Source organism: Miscanthus floridulus, chromosome 8 (genome assembly GCF_019320115.1).
Source record: "Miscanthus floridulus cultivar M001 chromosome 8, ASM1932011v1, whole genome shotgun sequence".
NCBI lineage: Eukaryota > Viridiplantae > Streptophyta > Magnoliopsida > Poales > Poaceae > Miscanthus > Miscanthus floridulus.
Window position 1 is genome coordinate 45,761,264 of NC_089587.1, and position 27,634 is coordinate 45,788,897.

At 47.9% G+C, this 27,634-nt stretch overlaps 1 protein-coding gene across 4 annotated transcripts; it reads left to right on the top strand.

Moving 5' to 3' along the window:
- Window positions 1-23,211: 23,211 nt before the first annotated feature.
- LOC136471852 (protein DETOXIFICATION 16-like) lies at window positions 23,212-27,260 on the top strand. Of its 4 annotated transcripts, none has more exons than XM_066469600.1 (8): window positions 23,212-23,571; window positions 23,642-24,186; window positions 24,269-24,355; window positions 24,481-24,537; window positions 24,681-24,919; window positions 26,364-26,482; window positions 26,592-26,678; window positions 26,760-27,259. In XM_066469600.1, exons 1-8 carry the CDS (start codon window positions 23,350-23,352, stop codon window positions 26,916-26,918), a joined length of 1,515 nt encoding a protein of 504 aa, XP_066325697.1. In that variant the 5' UTR covers window positions 23,212-23,349; the 3' UTR covers window positions 26,919-27,259. The 4 variants fall into 4 exon arrangements, 3 of the variants coding, with proteins under 3 accessions (XP_066325697.1, XP_066325698.1, XP_066325699.1); XM_066469602.1 differs by having other exon boundaries at window positions 23,443-23,571; window positions 23,637-24,186; window positions 26,760-27,260; XR_010762132.1 differs by lacking the exon at window positions 26,760-27,259 and having other exon boundaries at window positions 24,681-24,938; window positions 26,592-26,615.
- The last annotated feature ends 374 nt before the right edge of the window (window positions 27,261-27,634 follow it).

Consider the following 27,634-nt stretch of genomic DNA (forward strand, 5'->3'; position numbering starts at 1 on the left):
CAGCTGTACTAGGTCTAGAAGGATAGAGTTGTATAAATAGTTTACCACTGTAACTTAGTAAAGAGAGTTTAGATTTGTCATCTCCTATACAGGGCTCCGGCCAACGCTGGTGTCTCTGGCTATGTGTATATGCTCTGTTCTCTCTCTCTTCTTCTACCTCTAGCCATAGTGTGTGGTCAGACATCGTCTATCATGCTCGGCCATGGTCAGCAAGACTAGTGAGTGGTCGACTCACCTGAGCCGGTGATCTTGTGGGCTAACAAGTGGTATCAGAGATGTACAAGCGCCATCACCGGACTAACCGCTGACGATGATGGGCGGTTCGGAGACGAGCGATAGTAGTGGCACTGCTGTGGCTGCCCAACCACGATAGGAGGTCATTGTTCGTACGATGTAGGAGGTCAGCAACACAGTTGGCCGATATTGACTCGCACCAACTATGGAGAGTGGTCGGTGACCATGAAGGTCAAGCTCAGAGCCCAATGGCTCTAAAATGCTATTGACAAAGGCACCGATAATGAAGAAGATGACATGTCAGCGTTGGAGGCTATCATCGCTGCTATACCGGTGGACTACAGGGAGCCGTTGGGGGCGAAAAGCTCTGCTAAGGAGGCGCGGGAGGCTATTGCGGCGATGCGCGTTGGTTCCGACCGCGCAAAGAAGGCGATGGCCTAGCTTCTAAAGCAGGAGTACACAAACTCAAGTTCAAGGATGGTGAAACGGTGGAGGATTTCTCCCTCCACCTATAGACGCTCATTAGCAAGTTGAAGAGCCACGGCGTCACCATCGACGAAGAGGAGGCGGTCTCCAAGTACCTCCACTCCATGCTGGCAAAGTACATCCAGATCGCTCTCTCCATAGAGATGATGCTAGACTTGTCCACCCTCACCATTGAGAATGTGACAGGCCGTCTGCGGGCGGTGGACGAGCGCCTGGAGCAGGCGATAGCAACCAAGGACAGCGGCAAACTGCTGCTAACAGAGGAGGAGTGGGCTGCTCGGAGGAACTCCAAGGTAGCCTCCTCCAGCCACGGTGGCGATGGCAAGCGTTGCGGTAAGGCTTCTTCAGAGAAGAAGAAGCAGGTTGACCCAACACCTGCTGGTGCTGTAGGAAGATGGGCCATTGGGCATGGGAGTGTCCAAATTGCAAGCAGAAGAAGAAGGCTCAGGCTCATCTAGGGCAAGCTGCTGATGATGATGAGGCCACTATCCAGATGGCGATGTTCTATGCACTGCACGACGTCGAGGCCAAGGAGAAGGGAGATATGACGACGATGGAAGGACCTAGGAAGGCCCTAAAGGCTGTCAACCTCAACGAACCACGTGCCCAAGTCCACCTCGGACATATGGGCGGCGAGCAGGAGCAGCGGTCGTACCTAGACTCTAGCGCCAGCAACCACATGATGGGCTCCAAGGCAGCCTTCTCCGAGCTCGATGATGATGTTACTGGTACGGTGAAGTTTAGTGATGGCTCAAGGGTGGCTATCCGAGGGTGTGGCACCATCATCTTCAGGTGCTAGAATGGGAAGCACTATGCGCTAACGGATGTATATTACATCCCATAGCTACGTTCAAGCATCATCAATATTGGTCAGCTGGATGAGCGTGGTAGCGAGGTACTAATCAAGGATGGAGTCCTCAGGATTAGGGACCAGGAACAACGACTTCTTGCCAAGGTGAAGAGGTCCCTGAACTAGTTGTACCTACTCAACCTAAAGGTAGAGCAGCCGATGTGCCTAGCGACAAGGCACACCGAGGAACTGTGGCTGTGGCATGCCCGGTTTGGACATCTCAGCTTCGACACGCTTGGTCTGCTGGATAAGATGGTCAGAGGGCTACCCCACATCAAGCACGGAGGTGAGCTATGTGACAGCTGCCTAGCTAGGAAGTAGAGGAGGCTGTCGTTCCCAAAGGTGGCCAAGTATCGCGTGGAGGATGCTCTCGAGCTCATCCACGGCGACCTCTATGGGCCGATCACGCCAGCCACAAATGGTGGTCGGTGGTACTTCCTCCTGCTCGTGGATGATTGTAGTCGCTACATGTGGCTACAACTCCTAACGAGCAAGGACGAAGCGGTGGTGGAGATCAAGAAGTTTAGATGCGCGCGAAGGTCGAGAGCGGCAAGAAGCTCCGCGTGCTGAGGACTGATCGCAGCGATGAATTCACTTCGATGGAGTTTGCTGCATACTACGCGGATCAAGGTGTGGTACGACACCACACCACATCGTACTCGCCACAACAGAATGGCATGGTGGAGCGATGGAACCAGATGGTGGTCAGCATGGCTCGATCCATGGTAAAGGCCAAAGGCATGCCGACAAGGTTCTAGGGTGAGGCGGTGACCACGACGGTGTTCATCCTCAACCGCGCTCCCACCAAGGCCCTAAAGGGCAAGACTCCGTTCGAGGCTTGACATGGACACAAGCCGAGCGTGTCCTTCCTTCGGACATTCAACTACATCGGCCACATCAGGAAGATGAAGCCAATCCTCACCAAGCTGGAGGATAGGAGCACACCGATGGTGTTCTTGGGCTATGCGGAGGGTACCAAGGCATACCGGCTCTACGACCCACATGGAGACAAGGTACTTGTCTTGCGCGGTGTTTTGTTCAACGAGAAGGCGGCTTGGGACTAGAATAGTCCGAGCATGGGAGAAGCTGGCGGCTTCACCAGCACCTTCGTCATCGAGCACTTGGTCATCCATGGTGGTGGAGACGCTGGGGAAGAGGTGCCGAGCACTCCGAGAGGGGTGTCAAGCACTCCAGCGACAGAGCCGAGCACTCCTGGGGTAGTGCCGAGCACTTTGGGAGGGATGCTGAGCACTCTAGGAGGAGTGCCAAGCACTCCTAGAGGGATGCCGAGCACGCCAGGAGTGGTGCCGGGAGGTTCTATAGTGGTGGCAACCACTCTAGGACGGGTGCCGAGCAATCTCGTAGCGGAGCCGAGCAGTCTTGCGGTGGTGCCGACCACTACAAGGCTAGTGCCGAGCACTCCAGGAGGGGTGCAGACCACTCTAGGAGTGGTGATGAGCTGTCCAGAAGTAGTGTCAAGCACCGCAATCAGGGTGCCGAGCACTCTAGGTGCTATGCCGAGCACTCCAGCGGAACATGGAACTCAATCGACGTCGATAGAGTTCGCCTCACCTCCAAGTGACATCACTGATTTTGTGGATGCCTTCCATGAAGGTGAGGAGGTACGGTTCCACAGGATGGATGACATCATTGGCGACATAGGGCCCTTAGGCCTGGCTAGTTGGCTGCTCAATGATCAAGAGCTGCTGCTCGTCAGTATAGAGGAACCACCCATGTTCACGTTGGCCGAGTGCGATGGAGACTGGCGACGAGCGATGCTAGAGGAGATGAAGGCGATCAAAGAAAACAAGACTTGGGAGCTCGTCGATCCACCTCCAGGATGCCGTCCGATTAGCCTGAAGTAGGTGTACAAGGTCAAGCGGGACGAGCACGGTGCCATTGTCAAACATAAGGCGCATCTCATGGCCCGAGGCTTTGTCCAACACGAGGGCATCGACTTCGAGGAAGTCTTTGCGCCTGTAGCGTGCATGGAGTCTATCCATTTGCTACTGGCTTTGGCAACAGTAAAGGAATGGCATGTCCATCACCTATAATTTAAATTGGCCTTCCTCAACAGCGAGCTAGCGGATACAGTCTTCGTTAGGCAACCTCCAGGTTTCGCCATCAAGGGAGCGGAGCACAGGGTGCTCCGACTGCACAAGGCGCTCTATGGGCTACGGCAAGCCCCATGAGCGTGGAACACCAAGCTTAACGCCACACTGGGCGAGTTTGGGTTCTAGCGGTGCGCAACCGAGCACGCGCTCTACACACGATGATGGGGGAAGGAGGAGCTCATCGTCGACGTGTATGTGGATGACTTGATCATCACCGACGCGCGTACGAAAGACATCGACAACTTCAAGCGTGAGATGGTGGCTCATTTTTTGAATGAGCGATCTCGGTGCACTCTCCTACTACCTTGGCATCGAGGTGAGATAGGGGAAAGAGGAACTCATGCTCGGTCAGAGCACGTATGCCTTGAAGCTGTTGGAGTGGAGCGGCATGGCTGAGTGTAAGCCATGCATGACTCCAATGGAGGAGCGGCTGAAGCTGACGAAGGCCAGCACCACAGCAAAGGTGGATGCAACACTCTATCGGAGCATCATCGACGGTCTGTGCTACCTAGTCCACACGAGGCCGGACATTGCATTCGTCGTAGGCTACGTCGGTCACTTCATGGAGGATCCTAGAGATGATCACTAGGCTATGGCGAAGCAGCTGTTACGCTACGTCAAGGGGACGGTGGATCAGGGGATCGTCTTCCCCAAGACAGGTGGAAGCAGGCTGTAGCTCACTGTGTTCAGCGATGCAAACATGGCGGGGGACATCGACGGATGACGAAGCACCTCTAACGTGCTCGTCTTCCTCGGGTCGGCTCCAATTTCATGGCTATCGCTAAAACAGAAGGCGGTGGCGCTATCTACGTGCGAGGCAGAGTACGTAGCGGCGGCCACAGCGGCGTGCCAAGTTATGTGGCTGCGCCGGTTGCTGGTCGAGCTGACCGGTACGAAAGCTCACCCACCAGCACTGATGGTGGACAATTAGCCCACCATCGCCCTCGCGAAGAATCCGGTTCTGCATGATCGGAGCAAACACATCGACGTGAAGTTTCACTTCCTCAGGGACTATGTCGATGGTGGGCAGATCATCATCGAGTTCATCAAAACTGGTTGGCAACTCGCAGATGTCCTCACCAAGCCGCTCGGCCGTCTTCGACTCATGGAGCTGAAGAAGATGATCGACATGGAGGGGGTGCAAGGGTTAGGAGTAGGATTAGGGGAAAAATTGTTGAATAATCTACTACTTTCTTGTGAGAACACAAGCAGGGGAAGGCGGCGTCGAAAAGGCTCCCTGCTGTGGTACTGTAGCCGCTGCAGAAGGCAGGCGCCGAACGGCTCACCTGACGCACTGTAGCCACAACAGGGACAGACGCAGAAATCAGTCCTGCTGTGTTATCTAGTCACTGTTACAGCATGACAGTTGTACTAGGTCTAGAAGGATAGAGTTGTATAAATAGTTTGCCACTGCAACTCAGTAAAGAGAGTTTAGATTTGTCATCTCCTATATAGGGCTCCGGCCAACGCTGGTGTCTCTGGCTGTGTGTGTATGCTCTGTTCTCCCTCTCTTTTTCTACCTCTAGCCATAGTGTGTGGTCGGGCAGCGTCTGTCGTGCTCGGCCGTGCTTGGCAAGACTAGTGAGTGGTCGACTCACCTGAGCTGGTGATCTTGTGGGCTAACATGGGCCACTCCTCGTTTCTCCAGCAGAAGGTGCGGCGGCCCTCCCTTGCTCTTTCCCTCAAGATATGATCTGCCGGTTCGTTAGGGCTTGGGTGTCGCGGTGGTCTCGATCTGACATGTTAAGATCTGATTTTCTCCTTGTCTGCGCGTGTAGTTTGAAGGTTTGCCAGCAATGGTGTAGGTGCCTTCACTAACTATTGAACCATCCTTTCATCAATATTCCAATGCAAATGCATGAGTGAGATAGCCATGCGTATACTAACATCTTTTGTTTTCCTCCTGTTTTTGTTTTTAGATTTTGTCACCGACACCTCAGGATAAGCACTGCAGTGCTCTAACTGGTATTGATTTGCAACGCTCCTATTTTTGGTAGATCTCTGATTGATCGATGCTCATTTTATTTTGAGTAGAGTTTAGGTTCATAACTTCATACAAATTGTGACTTATCAAAATTTCTAAGCATTCTCTTTGACCTCAATTTAGGTTCAGTAGTATAGAAACTACATCAGTTTCATCAGGCTTTCAAAATAACCTGTTCATCCCAACTCACTGATGTAATTTCAACAGGTTCAGATTTTATATGGACTGATGTAGTTCATCAATTATTTTTGTTCTTCAATGCAACATAACTGCATCCATCGCAATTGTCAACTCACTGATGTAATTTCAACAGTTTCAGATTTTATATGGACTGACGTAGCTCATCAATTATTTTTGTTCTTCAATGCAACGTAACTGCATCCATCGCAATTGTCTGGATCTCGAATAACTGGTGAAGTGCATGAATACTCTTCCTGGGGCCTGCGGCAAACAAAATCCAATAATCTTCTGTATGCAGTCTTGTGCATACCCTTATCTTGTTTCTTTCAACTTTTAATTATAATATCTACACACGCAGAATGTGAATCTAGCATGAGTAGAAGCAGTCAATTCAACTCTGAATTTTCATATAGAAATCTGGTGTAGTAGAGTAGCTCCTCCAACCTCAGTTTCATCATTCCGTCTAATGTTTCATATTCCCAGCTATCATTGCACATTGTACTCTTTATATAAAATAGCCTAGCAGCACAAAGAAATATTGAAAATCACCCGTCTTGTGGGAAGGAAGGGCATGACCACGTCGTCACAGCACATTGAACACCAACATATTGGTAGATTCAATTTGTTTATGTTTGTTTTTGAGGTCGGTGGTATGTATAGCAGATAGCACGAACCCACTCCCAACTGGTGTTAACATTACAAGTGTATATAGATTATGATGATAAGTGTATATGGTCAATTATTTATTATAATTTTTCTCCATTTATATATATTGAATTTTTTTTGTATGAAGGAACTGTTATCATTGTGCATGGTTGAATAGCCACCAAAATAGAGTTTGTCATCTCACTACAGCCCACTTGAGTAATAGATATGTTTCGTGAGCACATTAGAGACAATAAATTGATTTTTTTTTTTGCATGCAGGTTGAGTGCTATAGGATTTGTTAGTATCATTATTTTAATCTGAAATTGTCTTTTAAAAATATTTATTGGTATATATCCCTACATTGCAAATGATCTTTTTTTTCAATAAACATGCGCACGCTCCACATGCATATTTACTAGAAAAATTATTTCAGTATTATCACATTGCGTATAATATGGTTTTTATAAACGTGTGCGTGCCGCTGTGTGAATGATGACTTAACTATATCACAGAAAAAGATGAAGCTTTTGCTGTCGTGCAATTGAGTGGCTTTAGGTAACCCACATAAACTGATACTTATTTAGTTATTCATTTTTTGGAAATGCTTCAAATAAATGTTATGTCTCAAAATATATTATTGGTTTGCTGATACGGTTGGCGCAGAAGTTCGTTGAGCTAATGTGTTAAAAGATCCTTCCCTTTCTGTTCTTGTTGTGAAAATATCGTAGAGATCTTTGACATGAAAAATATCATCCGACTATAAATATGTGCTTTACAATAATTCAGCTATATTTTCCATCTGCCATAAATCTTAGGAGAACTACTGTGTTTTGTGTTGTTTTGCACGGGCTTCTTTGTGACAATTTAGATTGCTGTGGTGATGTTAAAGTCCAATGATATGTTGCCTAATCAAACTGCTCTAAAGATTAGTGGTTGTTTTGTCAAACTTTTGGTGTATAGTTTTACTAATATTTATGCCGCAAGAATACTGAGAAGTGAGAAACACTTGGTTTGATTGCTAAGATTGCAATGCCATTGAACATATATCCAAGTTTCAAACTAATAAATAAAATCAGTTTTTTATTAAATGAATTTCTATACTGATTTTGAAGCACAACACTTGGTTGATTACTCAGAATTGTTAGAGCTACTTAGAGATAGTATCATGAGGATCACTTGAATGCTGTCATGCTTTGGGTAGATTGTATCAAGTTTATATGACCTACAACTCACCGGCGAGTTTGAGGCGTGTGCAGATTGCTGGAACTATGTGTTACAGTCACTGCTAAAGCTATATGCATGTCTGCCTTTTCTTTTCTTTTCTACTATGCTGTAATTATCCAACGGGAGTAGCTACCTCAAGGAGAGACCGCACTCGACAACATGTGTTTGGTTCATGCTTAATCGAGGTGATTTTTTTTTGTCCATATTATTGTCTACTTCTACCTGCGCTTTCTTTTCTTTTGGTAGCATAAAAAGATCATCTTTGCTCGCTTGCTTACAGGAATTGTCCATCATCGATTAATAACGTGCCAACTTGGAGCCGATGGTGATCGACACTCTATTGCGATTGCCAAATGCAGGCAACAAAACAAAATTTAGAGGCCTCCAGCTATATGTATGGCATAATATAGGCGTGCAAGATTGCCTCGTTAGAAGTTAACTTCAAAGTTACTGTACAGTTCAATAACGTTTACCTATGCCGAACCGCCAAAAAACATTTTCATTTCTTGTTCAAAATTATGCCTTTGGATCAGGAATTTTTTTTGTAATAATTTAGGCAAGGATAACAATTCTATCATATTAATTTGATGCTATTTCCTTATGACCATGTATAATTACGTGTTACTTGATATCTCTTTTATTTAAGAACAATATGTTTTGTTTCTTTATAAATGATTTTTTTTTTATCTTTGTTGAGTATGATAATTTTTAATAGACACGTGGGTGTCGCACGTGCATTTCTACTAGTCTTAATTTTTTTTTAACATTTACTGATAAGGAGTTCATTGTAAATTTATAAATTAATAAGTAATGTATGAATTTTTTTTTTGAAACAGAGGTAGGAGCTTTGCCGCTAAATTAAGACGAAAGAAATTTACATACAAGATGTGCGAAAATTATTTCATATTAGATTCGATTCAACACTATAATAAAAAGAAGTGCTAGTAAATTACGAAGTTGAGGACTAGAGAAAATGATTATATATTTGCTGGCCTATCCCTGTATTCTGAAGAAAAAGATTGGGGACAAAAGCAAATTAAATCGTGATACGAGACTTGGATGTCTGGTGTCGTGTCTCCCGGAAGGCCTGAACGGACTGGCGGAGAGTAGTCTGGGCGCTGCCGGCTGCTCGCTGGTTGCTGCCACGACGCGCAGGCTCTTTCTTGCAGGTCGCAGCGGGAAAGAAACAGCGGCCGCGCGGCAGGAGGGTGAAACGCGTCGCGCCGACGCGGAAGCCAAATCGACGGAAGCTTTCACATACACGTGCCTCTCTACCATGTGATGGAGGCGGAGGCCCCGGCATCCTGCAGTGCCGGTGGCATCTAGGGGGTTTGTGGGCAGCAGTGCGTGGAGAGCGGACGTGATTGCGCAAGCGTTGAGGGGTGCAGACGCAGTCGCGCGTGAGGTGTCACATGCGGGGGAGCAGGGGCGGATCTAACGGTGGGGCGGGGGGCTCGAGCCCCCTACCCATACCGGAGCAGTGGAACCCCTGTGGAGCCCCCATAAATTTTTAGGCAAAGTTCTATAGTGTAGGGGGGCTGAGACTTAAGATCGAGCAACAATGTTGTTCAACCTCCCTGAAATATTTTCTGGATCCTCCGCGGGGGAGAAAGTGTGAAGAAAAACGATTCGACAACATAACCGGTGGCAAGTGGCCAGTTATGTGCTTTTAGGCTTTCTGTGTTATGGTGGTTTTTGTGGGCTTCCTGAGTTCCTGGCTTGCGAAAGCTGAAACAACAAAAAGCTATGTACTGTATTTGTTTGGGCCTCTAGCTTGTGAGAACCAAAAGCTGATACGAAGCCCAAACGGAAGCAGTGGCACAACGCTTTGGATATGCGCTCCAAGTCATCAACCTATACTTTTTGGTGTACTTTTATCGGGTGATGACTGTTTTTGTAGAGGTGACAGACCGACTTTTGGACTTATTATGTGAAGAAGACATGCAGATTCTGGGGCTGTAGTGTTCACACGTTGGTTGGGTCATGGGTGGTGCCAATTTGAAAACATCAATACATGCATGCGAACTCTGTATTTCCAAAGCAGGGGAAGACCCTTTACCTTAAAAATCTTCTCAAGTTTTAGACTTTTAGCTCTAACCTAGATTTAGGCTATGTTTTCCTTTTTCTAATCACTTTTTTGGAAGAAGCAGGGTGATCAGCCCAAAGTAAGCATAAGAAATATCTGAAGGTACGCATTTTTTTCAACTAAGAGAAGTGGACACAATCGACAAAGCAGTGCCGAATAAAACTTTTTCAGCGAGATAAATTTATAAATATGTCTTATAAAAGCAAATACAACTAGTGTAACTACCTTTTCATGCAGACTATCCACGGTAGTTAGCCACATCATTCAGTACTTTTAGCGATATAGATCAATAAGTCATGTCATCCACTAATATTCATTTATCATTGTCCATCCATTTATGCAACATGTCCATAATAATAAGCAACATAAGGAAATAATTATAGGTTGTGTAATTTTTATTCCAAACCATTCATGGTCCTCGGAACAACATATGGGACATCCTTCTAGTACTCAATCTATTTCCAAATAAATAATCTTCTAGAGTTGTTTTAGGTATTTTTTTAAGTTTGATCGTATTTATAGAAAAAAAATATTTCTGACATCAAATTGTTATCGTTAGATATTATATGAAATATATTTTTATAGTGTGCTTATTCTGGTATCATAAAAATCAATATTTATTTTTAAAATTCGATTAAAATTAAAAAAAAATGACTTAAGACACGTCTAAAAATTGATTTGTTTGGAGATGGAGGGAACAATAACGAGGTCCTTTGTAACTTTTTTTGTCTTAATTAAACAACCTAAGTTTGTGTTTATTTAAAAAAAGGTATATATAAGGCCATATTTGGAGGGGTTCCTCTCGATCTAGCTTGGCACTATAACAGAATTAGCCGAGAGAAACCTCAAATATGCAACTTCTTTTTGGCTCTTTCATTTTGTAGTTAATTTTGAGCGAAGTCAGAGCCGTTTTTCTCGGTGCTGCAGGTATACAGTACCAATAGTGTGCTGCAATGTTCTGGATGGCAGAGCCGGATCAAAGCCACTAGAAGCCATGCCGTCCTATATATAAATATTGCCCGTGTTAACGCTACGAGGCATTAAAGCCAAAGCTAATTCTATCCAATTTGAGTCCCGTTCAGCTGGCAGAATTTTGACTGAAACTAGCTGAAAAATATTGTTCTGGCTGAATTGTTGTGAGAGAAAAATACTGTTCCGGTTGAAAAAGAAACCGAACAAACCGAATATGAGGTAAGTCGAACGGGACCTTGATATACTTCATTAATATTGAATCAAAAACAAATTTATGTAGGAAGAAGCAAACTATTCTTCTTGGTCAAACTATTCTTTTTTTTACAATGTAGGAAGAAGCAAACAAGCGACTCTCTATTATTGAGCAATACTCTTACAATAAAACATATCAACAAGTCTATATCAGTCAATGTCTTATTATCTCCAAATCCTACATCAACAAATCTATAGCAGGATCCCAAAGGGTGAACGAAGATTTCTGGTTGGCCAAAATTAAAGACTAGGAGGAAGGACCCTTTGGCGCCCATTGAATCAATACTACTAAGTCATCAAATTAAGATTAATTTAAAGAAAGTGCATCACTGATTGGCACACTAATGTGGTGTGCCACATCAGTTGTTGGATTATAGTTGACATCAAGGAGAAAATTTAAGGGCTCTGATAGTGGCCCATCCATAACTACCATCTTGAAGGGATTGTGATGCCTAAGAAGAAAATGAATTAGGCAACTTTAAAACCTATGGCCAACTAAGAAATACTTAACAAAACCAACACAAGTCTATTTATATGTACGCTAAGGTTTTGAGAAGTGTTTGCTAACTCTGGTGCAAAAGGAGTCTTGCACCTTATGTTCCAACCATATTAACTAACCTAGTAAGCTAGACTAGCTAGGATGGTAAAGCACAAATCAAGGAATACGAAAACATATAAATGATGAGTTATCCAAAGTCTATTTTTTCTTGATTCTAGTTGTAGTTTTAAAAATCTAACGAGTTAGACATATGGTTCTATTGACAACAAAAATGTGCCAATAAGAGTAATGGACTCCACCATTAAGTTTCTAGCATCAAGACGTTGAAGACATATAATATTTGGAACATCAAAGTTGGAGTGCAAATGAAGAAAAGGAGGATCTGGGCTTAATCTGCCCAAACTGGCTTAGCCAGGTTCCCAAATTGACGAAGCCGGTTTTCTTGTGCCCTGTCCGACAGGCCTGCCTAGTCTGGAGAAAACCAGCCAGGGCGGTTTCCCTATTGTGAAACCAGGTTGAGTCCAACTAGATCTATACTTATTTTTGGTCGTGGGAAACTTGAAGATTGCGTCTTGTAGATGTTTCCTACAAGGATAAGACCACCTCTTGCTATATATATGAGAGTATAATGGCCGAGATCTAACTTCCAATCGTCAAAAAACACATCTACTACTTCTTTTACCCTAACTCTTCCAACCTCTTGTTCGCCATGTCTCTTGATGAGATTTGGCAGCTGACGAGATCATAACATATGGGTATGTCAAGCCTCGGGATCTATGGTTCCCGATCAAAGAGACACCCCGGCCGATCCCTCCAGGACTGCCCAGGGGCTCGGGAGCTATACCCATCGGATATGCTCGCGCGCACCCTTGGACCAAGGAACCTGCCTGAGCCCGAGCACGCCAACGCCTCTGCTCAGGGCTCGGGGGCTCGCCCAGGCCTCAGGCTCCCGATCGACGGGAAACATGAGCCCGATCCTCGGCTCCTGCCTGACCTACGACGCCAGCCAAGGCCCGGGCACAAGAAGACACACCCTGAGCCATCGATGCTTGGGGGCTCCTCGGCGCAGCACTTTGGGCGCGGCCTTGTAGGCCGCTCCCCCGACAGGGTCACGCGCGGGGTGTGACATAAGAAGACAACCTCCCCTCAGCCTCCGGGGCTTCTGGGCCTGCGTGTCAGCCCCTCGAGCCAACCTCCCTCATCACCAAGAAGACTATAGAAGGTGCGCTTGGGGGAGGCCGGTCCAAGCCGACACAGCCTGACACTCAGTGTGTTAGAACAGGCCAACCGAACAATGCCCAAGGTCTCTTCAGCTCCACGTCATTGCCATGGTTGACAGAGCGCCGCTGCAAGACTCTCCTGGACTCCGGCGCATGTAGACCATAGGCTCAACCCCCAAACCGCTATGTAACCGATCTATCTCGATATATAAGGGGTAAAGTTGGATCCTAGAGGCGGAGGACGATCCCAAATAGATCATTCCATTTCTCATTGATCCGCTCCTACTCAGCACCGAGAGCAGAGCAACCTAAAGAGGGGCACCAAGAGCTCATCCACCACACCCATCGTCTTCCACCTCTCCGATGAGAGGAAGGCTCCACAGGCGATGAGGCAATCTTAGGATTAGCACCGAGCTAACCCCCTACCAAATCTCTCTTCCTCCTGTACACTCTGTTGTACCCCCTGATTTTGGGTGCCCTTGAGTATAAGGATCATTAGCTGCTAGATGTAGGGCATCAATTGGCTCGAACTAGGATAAACCATTGCGTCCTCTCTGTGATTCTTGTGTTCTTGAGTCCACCTAAGCCACCGGAGACACGTACTCTGACACTAACTCGAACAACAATGCTTGCCATGGTTCTGACCCCGCGACAGCTGGTGCACTAGGTAGGAGGCATCATCAAGTGTAATTCAGGCTCTACGGTGGCCAGAGCCACCCGCCTCATCGCCGGAGCAAGCGGCATCGCCCCAGATGGTGGTGTACGCTTCCCTAGCGAGTTCTTCATCACAGCCGATGCCTTCATTCTAGGCTAGGTCCTCAACTTTGGGATCCTAGCCTACGTCGCTGGCTGCTACAGGGAGCTTCATCCGCTCAATGGGGCTACGCCGGCGGGCAACGAGCTCCCGGTGTCGCCCCCTCCACCGGGCCTCCTAGGAGCAGATCTCGAGGTCCTAGCCCAGCAGATCTGGCATGGTCTAGGTCCGCACCCCATCGTGTTAGACCGGTGCTAGATGTTCTACATGCTAGCCAATGTCCACCACCAGATCACCATCGACGAGGTGCTCCTGCCGCTTGACCGCTTCTGGTACTACCTCCTGGACCTATATTTTGGGATCTAGAATGCGGCGATGTCATTCCAGCTGGAGCTAGAGCACCTTGTCAACTGTGAGGCGCCATCCTTTCTAGCACCACAGGGGCTAACGTCCTATCGCTGCGCACCTTCCTCGACATCCTCGCGGGGAATGGCCCAGAGTATGACCCCGATGACATCGACTGCTATGCCCACCCATGCATGCCCTACTTCACCAATGCTAAGGTTCCCATCAGAAAAGGTGCCAGGGCTCATGCCACTAAACCAGAGCCCTGTAGCCCTACGAGCTGCCTACGAGAAGAAGGTGGCTCATGTGTAGGCTCAGCGAGAGGACCTAAACACCATCGAGGCAGAGTTTGAGCCCCAAAGGCAGATGCTTGCGCTACAGCGAGCCGTGCAGCCCCTGCCAACGACGACAATGCCTACTTGGGAGCCTTGGGCACTTCTTGATGGCAGAGAATGAGGTCATGGCGACAACGATGTTCGATTGGCTAAGCCCCATAGATGCGCCCAGTATCACTAGCGGATGCGGCGGCACGGTAGACCCCTCCATCCAGGCGCTTGGGCCCCTAGAAGGGACCGACCCGATTGAGGAAGGCTCTGGCCCTTCCCCACGAAGGAAGACCATGGCCAAACCCACCACCCGGAGGCCTGGAGTGCAAGCCAGGCTACATCACGCCCGTCCCTTGCTTCGACAGACCGCTTAGGAAGGAAATGCAAAGCTATGTGACTTTCCCTATTTGTTTTCTATTCCTATACCTTACATTTCTAAGAATATTGGGTTTGCTTTCTAAGTGTCATGAATCCCCTCTCCTTCTGGTAAGCGCGAAGCGCTGCGAGGTCCGCCTTGCCAAGCGCTGCCTACCTGACCTTCCAATCCTGGTCTATTTGCGCCCCCAGACTCCTTGACCTAGCACTAACGCCTATGCACTGCCAAGAGGGCATGACCCTAGGCCACCTACGGCATGGCCAAGGATCATGAGGGAAAGTGGATCCCAAATACTGATCGAAAGGAAGGTCAGGGGCACCCGAGAAGTAGAAAAAATAGGGACCATAAAGAAAACAGCAAACACACAAACTAAATATTTACAACAAAAACATTAAGTTGTTTTCGGGACAACGGCCCACAACCCAACCATAGGACACATGCTAGCTGATCTCTCTTCTCTCACAGGGACAAGGGAGGAACCAGCGTGGCTATCGCTCTTCAACGATCCGACAGGGGCCATGGAGGATCTCATCCAGGGGCGCGATCGCTAGGACGGCGTCGTCCGTGTCCTCTAGGTGGGGCATCAGGAATGCTAGGTCAATGGGGTCAACGCCTATGGGAAAGCCTCCTGCCACCTCATGGACATTCAATAAGCCAGGGAACCAGAAGTGGACCACAACTAGTGCTGAGACCACTCCCTGTCGGACATCGTCCTCCGTGGCTTCGTGGAAGCGCTTAGGCGCAGCTTGGAGCCACGCGTTCACCTCCACCATGTTGTCGTGCACCCCCCTAGGGAAGAGGGTACGAAAGGCATCCAAGGTGGGCACGAAAGGCGTCTGGAGCTCCCATGACTCTATACCATGGATGTCAAGGTGGGCCCGCAGCCTGCCTGCCTCCTCTAGAAGCCTTCAGAGCTGCTCACCCAAATGATGGGCTTCTTCCCTCGACTCTGCAAAGACAAAGGTTTGAAACATCAAAACATGGCGGGAGCGTGGCCTGGAGCCCACCATCTGCAGGGAGCAGAGATGGAGAAAGGGAATGGCCCACACCTTCGAGCTCTACCCTTAGACGAGCCACCTTCGCCAGTTGCTCCTCTTTGATCTCCCTCTAGGTATCCTCCATGGCCCCAATGGCATCCTTCCGCTCCTTCCATAGTGCCTCGATCATAGCCACAGAAAGCATGAGCGGGGCACCTTGAGGGGATGCCCCTGACGAGGGAGCGTGCTGATCTGATCTAGCCACCGACGGAGAGGGTGGCAGCAAGCGAGCCCAGCGTTAGGGAGGCTCACCGAAGCTCGAGGAACTGACCCCGACGACCATCCTCTCGGGGAATCCCCTACACACGACGTGAACACCAGTGTAAAAAATAGCAATGAAAGCAGTGAGAAGTAAGGATAATTCTTACCTATCCCACTGGGGAGATGATGAGCGAGGCGGACTCTGCCCACGCCGAGTAGGGTTCCTCTAGCGCCTCTGTGACCCTCCACCGACCACCACCACACGTGCCATTGAAGCCAAAGCTACCATCGAAGGTGGGTTGAATACCAGCGCCGACACATCCACCGTCCCTGTCAAAGGCGTGGCCATCCACACCTACTCCACCATAAAATGGAGGAAGGAGGGCTCCGAGATCATCCTAGTCAGCGGATGTCCCACAGAAGGAGGAAGAGGGGTGCTCAGCACTGAAAGGGATAGGGCCGATGCCCGCCCCTAGGTAGTCCATGCTGACGACCCCGATCATCAGCACCCTGAGCAGCTCCTCCGAGATGGGATAAGGGAACTCCATCATTAGGTCAGTGACCCCCTAGTGCTACCACAACAGATGCACCCTCTCCCTTAACGGGAAGATCCAACACTAGATGAATGTGCACACCGCTAGCCCGGTCAGCCCCTACGCCTTCAAGGCCTCAATGGCCCCCATGAGTGTAGGAACCTCCATGGCCTCCTTCACCAAGGGGAACAGTAGCCACGAAGCTAGGGTGACACCACCTAGCCTCTCCTCCAAGAAGGAAGGGAGCACTGGGACCATGTTGGGGAGATAGAACCAGCTCCACCTCCAATGCATCTCACCGTCGAAGCCTGATAGGAAGGCGGGGGTGAGGTACCGGCCAGTAACATGTGGTCATACCTGGATCCAAGCACCCCCCATCGCCGGAAAGGCGCCACCGGGGAACGATGGGACCACCCGAAACAGCCATCTCCACAATGCAAAGTGGGGCTCAATCCCCAAGAAGGCCTCACACAGCATGATAAAGGTTGCAATGTGGAGGATCCCCTCTGGCATCATGCCATGGAGATAGAGGCCATAGAAGTACAGGAGGCCACACGTGAAGCGTTGTAGGGGGAGGCCGAGCCCTAGGCGGTGGAAATCGATGAAGGAGACAACCTCTTGATCCCTAGGCTCCAGCGCTAACTCCCTAATGATGGGGGAATGCCAGCCGACTGCCAGGACCTCCTCCGGTGCCAGCCCATCCTACTCCATCTTCCTGATCTCCACCTCGATGACCTCTGAAGGCCCCTTTTCTACCATGGGGACGAAGGGAAGAGTAGTGGCAATGAGCGAATGCATGAGAGCGAGGCAAAGCGGAGGCTTTTAGAAAGGGAAGGGCTTCGCTGGGAATGGAAGGTAACCTCCCTTCCCCAACTCCCTGACTTCACTTTAGTACTCCATGTGTGGCGGCTGGCATGCTCTCACGATCCCACGCGCAATCGTACAACGCTTCGACGGTTGCTGGACCTAAGGTAGAGACGAATCGCCGCCTCCCTCTCGGCCCGACCTCCCGAGCCGACCCAAGTGCACCGCCCACTTCGTGCACGCCTCCACATGGGACTTGAGGGACCCCCTAGGCCCATCGGCCACCATCAATGGCCTGGATCTGCGCATGCCAAGTGCCATGGCTCCTCCTTTGCCAGATCTACTCCACGTGGCCCGACGTCCCATCTCCCAAATGAAGTGGGATGGTGCAGGAATGCACGCCAAAACTCCTCCGCCAGGCATGGCACCCTAGGCTCTATCAACCACCTACACAGAGTGTCAGTGGACAGGACGTGCCTAGAAGCCACCATGCCCGCTGACAAGAAGGCCCCACGATGGCCTCAGGGGTTACGTTGGCTCCTTAGACTGAGCAACACGACCCCCCGATCAACAGGTGCTCGGGTGGCGCACCCCCAAAACCAACCAACTCTCTAGAGTTGGGTCAGGAGCCGCTGAGCAAATGGGCCCAATGAGGGCCCATTGCCTAAGCTCGGCACGCTCCTCGTGCCTCGACCTATGGCCACAAGAGGTCGATCCAAGAATGCCAGCCTAAGAGGATCGGGGCAAGCTACCGAAGCCCCTAGAAGGGCGTGGCGCACTGGGTGATCATGTGGCCCCAAGATAGAGCCCAGACACTCTCGATCACCCGACCCACGACAGGCTCCAACCAAAAAGAAGGGTGCCCCAGGCCTAAAGTTAGTAACTCCTAGACGAGTTTACCGAACCCTCGCTCGGGCCGCAGACCTACGCGACATAGGATCAAAATAGGGGTCAACACCACTGTTGATGATCACTAAATGCCTATTTTGACCATCAACATTGCACCAAAAATGGGAGTAAACAACAATGAACAACAACATAGGTAGTGATTTATGTTTATAATTCACATATTTCCACTTGTACTTGGAGATCTTTGGTCATGCAGGAAAACTATACAAAAATGTCAAATATCAAGCATTACAAGGCAAGTGGACGTGACAGGGGGGTCTAGGCCCACTTGGTGGGACCGGCCAGCCCCACTTGGCACCGCCTCGGTGCCCCTTGGCTCCCTACCACATCACTGATCCACCCCAAGTGCAAGAAACACACGCCCAAGCTCCGTCCACCGTTGATTCCAAGTCGGTGCATGATCAAGGGTCCGAATGAAGCATCACGTGGATTGTGGGAGTCACCATGCATATTACGGTGCTCAAATGGACAAAATCTCATGCATACCCGCACTCTACATCACCTGGGGGGCCACCACACTAAATGAGGAGGGCCCACTCCACAGTGGGCCACCGACCGGCGTGGGTGGGGCGCCGCCCGGAGCCCCACTTTCACTCCACCGCCTCTCCTTTGGACAGCATGCAAAGAAGCACAAGTGTGAGCCATCCTAAGCGTTGGTTAAGTTAGCTTCAATGCGGTTTGATCCAAGGGCAAGGAGAGGATGTCACGCGGATCGCTGACGTGGTGATGGAGTAGCCCCCTACTCTACCTAGCACTATAAATAGGACCCTCACCCCTCACTTGTAACACACACCTACACTACACAAGAGATGTAGCTCTTTCTCTACTCTCTCAAGATGTAGCTCTTCTAGTAGTAGCTAGTCTTGGTGGGAGCTCTGGAGCGGTCTTTAGGAGTCTGGTATAGCTTTGTCTCTCTTTTGTAAGTACTTTATTTATTAGTATGTTACTTTCTATGCAAGTATTATTTCAAGTCTTTTACTTTATGTACTAGTTTTGTTCTCTAGTTATACTTTGGTTATGCTTATAATTCTAATGATAATTGGGCTCTCAGTAGCATGGGTTGTTCATCACTAGTTGATGCTTTAGTCTTAACATGAGGCTAGGGTAGTATCAAATAGTGTAAGCGTGGTGCTTATACTATCGGGTACCTTAACGTGGCTAGGTCTCCGGATGGATTGGGGTAGTTGGCAGGTGGTGACAGCCATGTCCATTATATGTATTCTCCCATGATAGATCTACTTGTTAAATGATAGGGTAGAGGTGCTTTATTGCATCCTACCTTGCATTATCTTAGTTTATCAGTATAGCCACAGTCACTAGCTAGAGTAGTGTTTATATAGAAGTAACTTGGGATTGTTGTGTTCCTTCATTAGTCATCCTCGTATTTAGTTATGTTTCTAATTTACCTTTTCATGATTGGATCTCTGTGTATCACCCCACTTTATTGAACATCACTCACCCCCACTTTAGTCTAGTCAGTATACTAGTTAGTAGATACGTAATGGTTAACTATCACCATCTTTAACCATTGCCTCCCTATGGTAAAATAGAAATAACAATACCCTAGAATACTCCCAGGTGAAATGCTACAATGATATTCTGTATGCTTGCGTAATTATCTACTTGAGCATAAGAAATATCAGCAAGCATTTCTGCCGCCGTTGCCGGGGATACAAAACCTGGTAGCGACGCTAAGAAATGTCAACAACCACTAACGCCCGGCCTCGACAGCCGAGCAGCCCCATCGCACTAGTGAAAGAGCTCCACACAGGGCATCGCACTCCTGTCAGCGGAAGCCATTCCCGCCATGGCTAGTTCAGTCACCAGAAGATCAAATTTAGCCCTTCATCTTCACCATGAATAAGTGAGGCCACGAAGGGCTCGGGGGCTCCTGACGAGATCCAAACATATGGGTATGTTAAGCCTCGAGATCTATGGTTCTCGATCAAAGAGATCCCCGGGTCGATCCCTCCAGGACCGCCCAGGGATTCGGGGGCTATACCCATCGGGTACGCTCACGCGCACCCTCAAGCTAAGGAACCTACCTGAGCCCAAGCACACGAACGCCTCTGCTCAGGGCTTGGAGGCTCGCCCGGGCCTTAGGCTCCCGATCGATGGGAAACCTGAGCCTGATCCTTGGCTCTTGCCCGGCCTATGACGCCAGCCAAGGCCCGGGCACAAGAAGACACGCCCCAAGCCAGCGAGGCTCGAGGGCTCCTCGATGTAGCACTTTGGGCACATCTTGCCAGCCGCTCCCCCAACAGGGTCACGCACGGGGTGTGACATGAGAAGACAAGCTCCCCTCGGCCTCTGGGGACTCGGGGGGCTTCTGGGTCCATGTGTCAGCCCCTCGAGCCAACCTCCCTCGCCACCAAGAAGACTCTAGATATTGCGCCTGGGGGAGGCCGGTCTAAGCCGACATAGCCTGACACTTAGTGTGTTAGAATAGGCCAGCCGGACGATGCCCAAGGCTTCGTTAGCTCAACGACATCGCCACGGTCCATAGAGCACCGCTACAAGACCCTCCTGGACTCCGGCGCATATAGACTATAGGCTCAACCCCCCAAACCGCCATGTACCCGACCTATCTCGATATATAAGGGGTAAGGTTGGATCCTAGAGGGGGAGGACGATCCCAAACAGATCATTCCATTCCTCATCGATCCGCTCCCACTCAGCACCGAGAGTAGAGCAACCCAGAGAGGGGCACCGAGAGCTCATCTACCGCACCCATCGTCTTCCTCCTCTCCAACGAGGGAAAGGCTCCACAGGCGGCGGGGCAACCTCAGGATTAGTACTGAGCTAACCCCCTACCAAATCTCTCTCTTTCTCCTATACACTCTGTTGTACCCTCCGATTTTGGGTGCCCTTGAGTATAAGGATCATCAGTTGTTGGACATAGGGCATCGATCGGCCCGAACCAGAATAAACCGTTGCGTCCTCTCTGTGATTCTTGTGTTGTTGAGTCCACCCGAGCCACCGGAGACACGTACTCTGACACCGACTCGAACAACAGTGCTTGTCGCGGTTCTGACCCCACAACGGTAGCGTTCTAGATGGGTTTGCTGATCTTAAAGCAACCTCGTTGTGCCCCTCCCTAATGGGTCTTCCCGGCATGTGTCCAGGAGTCTATCGGGTGAAGAACAAGTGGCAAATCAGTTTGATCGGCTTGCTGGCTGGTCTCGCTGGTTTTACCACGTTCTTGCTGCATGCTAGGTCGTGTGCGACCTCGGGCGTGCTAGCCATTGCTGGTGTGTGACCTGATTCGCCGTCAACTGATTCCATGAAGTGATGTTGATTCATCACATAAATGTTTATGAAAAGAATTTAAATCTAAAACGTTTCTACGAAAATATAGAACCCTGCGAATACTCCCTAAGTAACACTCGCTTATGTATGGGATCTTTCGTATAGCTTGGTCGGTCCCTTGCTACAGCCAGCAACACTGTTCTGCACTATAGTGACACTGTAGCACGAATTTATTTCATCTCTCTATGGCAAAATGAACTAGCAGTAGGTGAAGCCCGTGAAAGTAGCTTGACTAGATCCTTGCTAGGTGTAGCTACACAAGCCAACAGGAACCGCACCAAACGGGATCCTAATTTCCTTTGACCCTAATCAAAATACTTTTAGAAAAAGAATTTCTATGTTCCCAACACTATCTTATCTAATCATCCAAAATGTGCAATGTGGAGCTTTGTTCTTGAGAATTTTTTTAAAATATTAATTATAATTCTTCGGATGAGAGCATAAACTTTCACAAAAAAAAAAGATAATCATAAGAGCGGATTTTGTCATGGCAACTTGTTCATTCTCAGATTTCTGTTGTATAAAATGTTTTATACCAACAGAAATTCCAAATGCCATCGCACCTTGTATAATCTTGTCATCATATCAAAGTAAAGAGTCTGCTCCTAATTAAGCTTTGAGAGGAATGTGAGATATAAAATTGAACATAGAGCGACAATGTCTTATCAATAACGAGGCGTCTGTAGACAATGTTTGGGAGAAAAACGTCGAACGTGCAACTTCGCGGACTGGTATATTTGTACAATTCCAAGCCGATAAGGCCGGCTGATATATTTATATATATCCTCTGCACGTGCGCCTTCACAGTTCAAATTTGACACGTACAAAACAGTCTATGTGTTTGTTTTTTGTCAGGATGTCATGGATGATTCCTCCATGCCTACCCATAGAAAAAATGTGCTGGTTTGAACACATTGAGGTCTACCTAGATGGCCGTTGCACGCGGTCTTCTCGTTTTCTCACTTCACGTGAGGCTATGGACACTAGGGGGGGAAGTGTGAGGTCAAGAAGCAGCTGCGCCTCCCTCTCGCCAGCTCTTCAAGCTTGCTGGGATTGGTGCAGCCCTTCAAGCCAGCTCTTCAAGCTCTTCAAGCCCTTGGGAAGGACGACGACATCATTTGCGCGCGATTGGTGCAGCCGTGCAGCAGGAGAACGTCGTCGCGCATTTGGGTAGTGTTTAGTTCCCTTCCATTTTGCAAAAATTTTCAAGATTTTTCATCACATCAAATCTTTGGACACATGCATGAAGTATTAAATATAAATAAAAAATAAAACTAATTACACAGTTTAGACGAAATTCACGAGACGAATCTTTTAAGCCTAATTAAACTATGATTGGACACTAATTGCCAAATAACAACGAAAGTGCTACAGTACTCTTTCGCCAAAAATTTCGCCAACTAAACAAGGCCTTGGATAAAAGAAATTCAATGTTTCTAATGATAAACTGGTCTGCTGGGATGTACTGTATAATTTTAGAGGTCCACCAGCTACTGCCGACTGATATTTTTTTTTATATAATGAAGACATCTAGAAAGGAGTTTGGTTTTGTCAGCATGTCGCGACTTGTCATGTTTCTCTTCTCAACTTCTGGTAAGAAACATGTGCCCTATTTCTCTTTGGCTGAAAGTAACGTTAACTAGTTTATTGTAAAAGTAAAATACTGTACGTTGACCGAAAATCGAACGAACAGGTACCGGTACTAGGTGCGTGTGCGACATTGCGACAATAATAATAATGACACCTATCAGTGTGTCTGGTCAAACTCATGCTGACACGCGATGTGACAAGGCACCCAATTTCGTTGCGAGTAGTCCACAAGTCAATCATCCTCCCTTTTGTGTCTTTTTCGTTGGCGGCAGCTTTGACTTCCAGCTTCCATCTTCCAAGAGAGGAATCCAAGCCAAGACTGATGACGACTCTTGTTCTTGTCCCCCATCCATTTCGATCGATCACCAACGCCCACACACATTGAATTGACCCAGTGAGGTCCAGCTCGCTCGACCATGGAGGAGAATCAACGACGACATCACGCGGCGGCGGGTGGCGAGGTGTGGAGCGAGAGCAAGAAGCAGCTGCGCCTGGCCGCGCCGCTCGCCGCGGGGTTCCTCCTGCAGAAGGTGATCCAGACGATCTCCATCATGTTCGTCGGCCGCCTCGGCGAGCTCCCTCTCGCCAGCGCCTCCCTGGCCACCTCCTTCGCCAGCGTCACCGGCTTCAGCTTGCTGGTAGGCATCTCTGCTTTTGGTTTGCACGGCGTGGCGTGGCGTGGCGTGACCACCGTTCTTGGCAGACCAGACAGGCATGGCGAGCTGCCTGGACACGCTGTGCGGGCAGGCGTTCGGCGCGGGGCAGCACCACCTGCTAGGCATCTACAAGCAGCGCGCGATGCTGGTGCTCGCCGCGGCGAGCGTCCCGGTGTCCCTGGTGTGGGCCTACACGGGCGACATCCTGGTGTGGTTCCGGCAGGACCGTGAGATCGCGGCGGGCGCCGGGAGCTACATCCGGTGCATGATCCCGGCGCTGTTCCTGTTCGGGCAGCTGCAGTGCCACGTCCGGTTCCTGCAGCCGCAGAACGTGGTGGTGCCCGTCATGCTCAGCTCCGGCGCCACCGTCGCCGTGCACGTGGCAGCCTGCTGGCTGCTGGTGCGCAGGCTCCGCCTGGGAGCCGACGGCGCGGCGCTGGCCAACGCCGTCTCCAACCTTGTCAATCTCTCTGCGCTGGCGATCTACATCAGGCTCTCGCCGTCCTGCAAGGCCACCTGGCCGGGGTTCTCCCGCCAGGCGTTCCATGGCATCCTCGGCTTCTTGAAGCTCGCCGTGCCTTCGGCTGCCATGGTCTGGTGAGGGTCCATTATCCCATTCCATTGTATTTGTACGTTGTGTGCCTTGAGGTCGATGATGAGTACCCGTCTTAATTTGCAGTATGGAGTGGTGGTCCTTCGAGCTCCTGGTTCTGCTTTCTGGCCTTCTCCCTAACCCCAAGCTTGAGACCGCTGCGATGTCTATCTGGTGCGGTGAAAGCTTAGAAATACTACTTGCATTATTCAGTGCTCTCTCTTTTATTTATTTTTTACTACAACGCAGACACTCTGTACTCTCTTACCCTGGGCTCGCTAATTTTGTGATTCTTGTAGCTTCAACACTTACGTTTTCGCATTCATGTTCCCAATGGGACTTGGTGCTGCAGCAAGGTTAGTACTATATTAGTACATACTATTGTAAGAAATATGCACAGTAGTACATACTACTATTCAGTATGCTGTTAATTACTAATAACAATCTGTAATAAGAAATTAAACACTTTCTCCCCATGTTTAATTATATGTCTGGGCAGCATACGCGTTTCAAACGAGCTTGGTGCAGGGCGGCCACAGGCGGCCCGCCTGGCGACTCGGGTGGTCATGCTCTTGGCGTTCTCCCTGGGCGTATTGGAAGGTCTCGTCATGGTGCTGGCGCGCAGTCTGCTCGGCTACGCCTACACCAACGACATGGAAGTGGCCATGTACACCGCTAGATTGATGCCCATTCTCGCGGCCTGCATCTTATTGGACTGCCTCCAGTGCGTCCTGTCAGGTACGTCACAAGTGATAAGGTATACCACCCATATTATTACTGTTAGTAATTACATACAGACCCCAAATAAACCTCCATATGAATTAGTTCTTATGAAACGTGGACGAAAAAAAAGATAAATTCCAAAAATCTGACATCTAACATGATAGGTTTAGTCATCATCGCCAATAATAGCTATGAAAAAACACATGAAGCAACCTCTAAATTTGCATCTAAGGTACCCACCTTTTCTATTGTAGAAGATAATTCCAAATAATCTCTTGTATCTAAATTATCCACATCTACCATTATAAAAGATAATTTAAAATAAAACCCTAAAATTTTATCTGGGTTATTCACTTCTACCATTACAAATATAATGCAGAGTAGCTCCTAAGTTTGCATCTAACTTACCCTGTTTTGCCATTATGAATAGTACAAAATAACCATTTTGATTTATATCTATATTAATATAAGCAATATATTATGGAAACTAATTCAACAACCACAAAGTATGCTATATATGTTTCTAAATTGCACACATATACTACTCTAGCATAATACTACACATGACACCAGGTAGACCAAGTAAACATGCATACATTCATCAAGCGTGAAAAATTGTTTCCTTACAAAACCACCTGCATACTTATAGTTCACTTTCATTATATTAAGCTATATATGTTTCTAATATGAGCTATATGTTATGGAAACTAATTCGGTAATCATAAAGTATGCTATATACGTTTCTAAGTTGCACACATGTACCACTCTCATAATACTACATGATACCATGTAGGCCAAATAAACATACAAAACATTCATCATGCATGAAAAATTGTTTCCTTATGAAACCACTTGCCAGTGAAACTGATAGTTCACTTTCATTATATTAATACTCTATATTAATAAATTTTATAAGTTATTCTTCCAGAATAAGTTTATATATTTTAACTAAAATATTATTTCATATCATTATTGGTAATCTAATTTTAAACACTCTATATTTTTATGAAACAATATTATTGCACATTCTTCAACACAACAAATTCAACATCTCTATGGGAAGTGAGTCTAAGGTAAAAAGTGATTCTGTAGGACAATTTCTGTGCAGGAAGTGATTTTGTCCACAAAGCAAATCAGGAGAAGCTGTTTTTTCAGCTCCTGACCTTCTAGAACATTTCCGATAACCACCTCACAAAATTAGCATATTGCCTAGCAGATTTTTTTTTTCTGGATTCGTCCTATAAGATACTCTAAGAGCTCTGTTAATCAAGATATTCCACATTTTTGGAGAGGCTGTTGCTATTTTCCTACATTGATGGGCAATATAAACAGCTTTCATTAGTATTCTTCATTTTTCTGTTAGTAATAAATTGCACTCTGCACAAGTAAAACACGACATGTTAGTTGTTTTTAGGAGTCGTTGCATTTGTAATTTACATATCCTTCATACTTGGTGCAGGTGTTGTTAGGGGTTGTGGCCGACAAAAGATTGGTGCCTTTATCAACCTTGCTGCATTCTATATTGTTGGCATCCCTGTGGCGTCCATTTTGGCCTTTGTTTGTCATCTTGGTGGAATGGTACTATGCCTTCTCATGAATCTCTTTTGGAACAAGTTAATTTATTTCTTGTCAGTTTCATAGTTAAAAAAAAAAAATCTAAAAGAAAGTTCCTGTTTGTATTGAACAGGGTCTTTGGTTTGGGATCTTGGTTGGAGTAGCAGTGCAGATGATCTTGCTTCTTTGCATCACCTTATACACCAACTGGAACAAAGAAGTAAGCTGATGTTAGAGCTTGAATGCATTTAATTCAGGTTCTTTTTTTCATATGTCTCAACATTGCTTGTTGTGTTTCTAGGTATTGAAAGCAAATGACAGAGTTTTCAGTTGTCCTCTTCCTGTCGACAACACGATAACATCAGGTTGTAGCGAGCAGGAAAATGGATGTAGTTTTGTTGGGAATAAGGACGATGCTAATGGAGCCATTGAGCGGACAAAGGGTTTGAACAAAAGTTGATGGCAATAATCCTGGTTTTCTAGTCTATTAAGATTGGTTGTAGGCTGGTAATAAGTAGCATCAAGTGGAAGGGCGGGCCTGGTGCAAGCGGTAGAGTCTTACCGCCTGTGACCGGAAGGTCCCGGGTTCGAGTCATGGTCTCCTCGCATTGCACAGGTGAGGGTAAGGCTTGTCACTAACACCCTTCCTCAGACACCGTACAGATCGGGAGCTCTCTGCATTAGGTACGCCCAAGTGGAATGTACTCACTGCTTTGTCTTCAGTTGAAAGCAGCAAACCTTGGGGGTCATGGATTTCTTTTTTTCCAATAGGTTCAGCATTTTTTGTGTGGTCTTGCTAAGCGATCCAAGAGGATAAGAAAAAAGAATGGACGTCCGTTAAAAAATAGAGATGAAAAAAAAAACCAAAGAACCTGGAGAGCACATAAGGCACAAATTTCAAACAGGGAAAGAATCCAGAATTTTCTAATGTTATCACCATGCATTACACGGTTGATATGAGAGGTGTTGATGAACTGAAAGTGACACAAATAGTTTTCATCATCATGAAGTATTACTCATTGCCGTAGTGACATAAAAGTTGATGCATTTTCAAGCATGGCATATCCCCTTGCATTCCGCCTCTGTATTTCCACAACCACCATGGTACCCCCAACAGCACCAGCACGCGTTTCCAGTGGGGAACACCCCCCCGCAGTTTGGCCACCTTTCGAAATG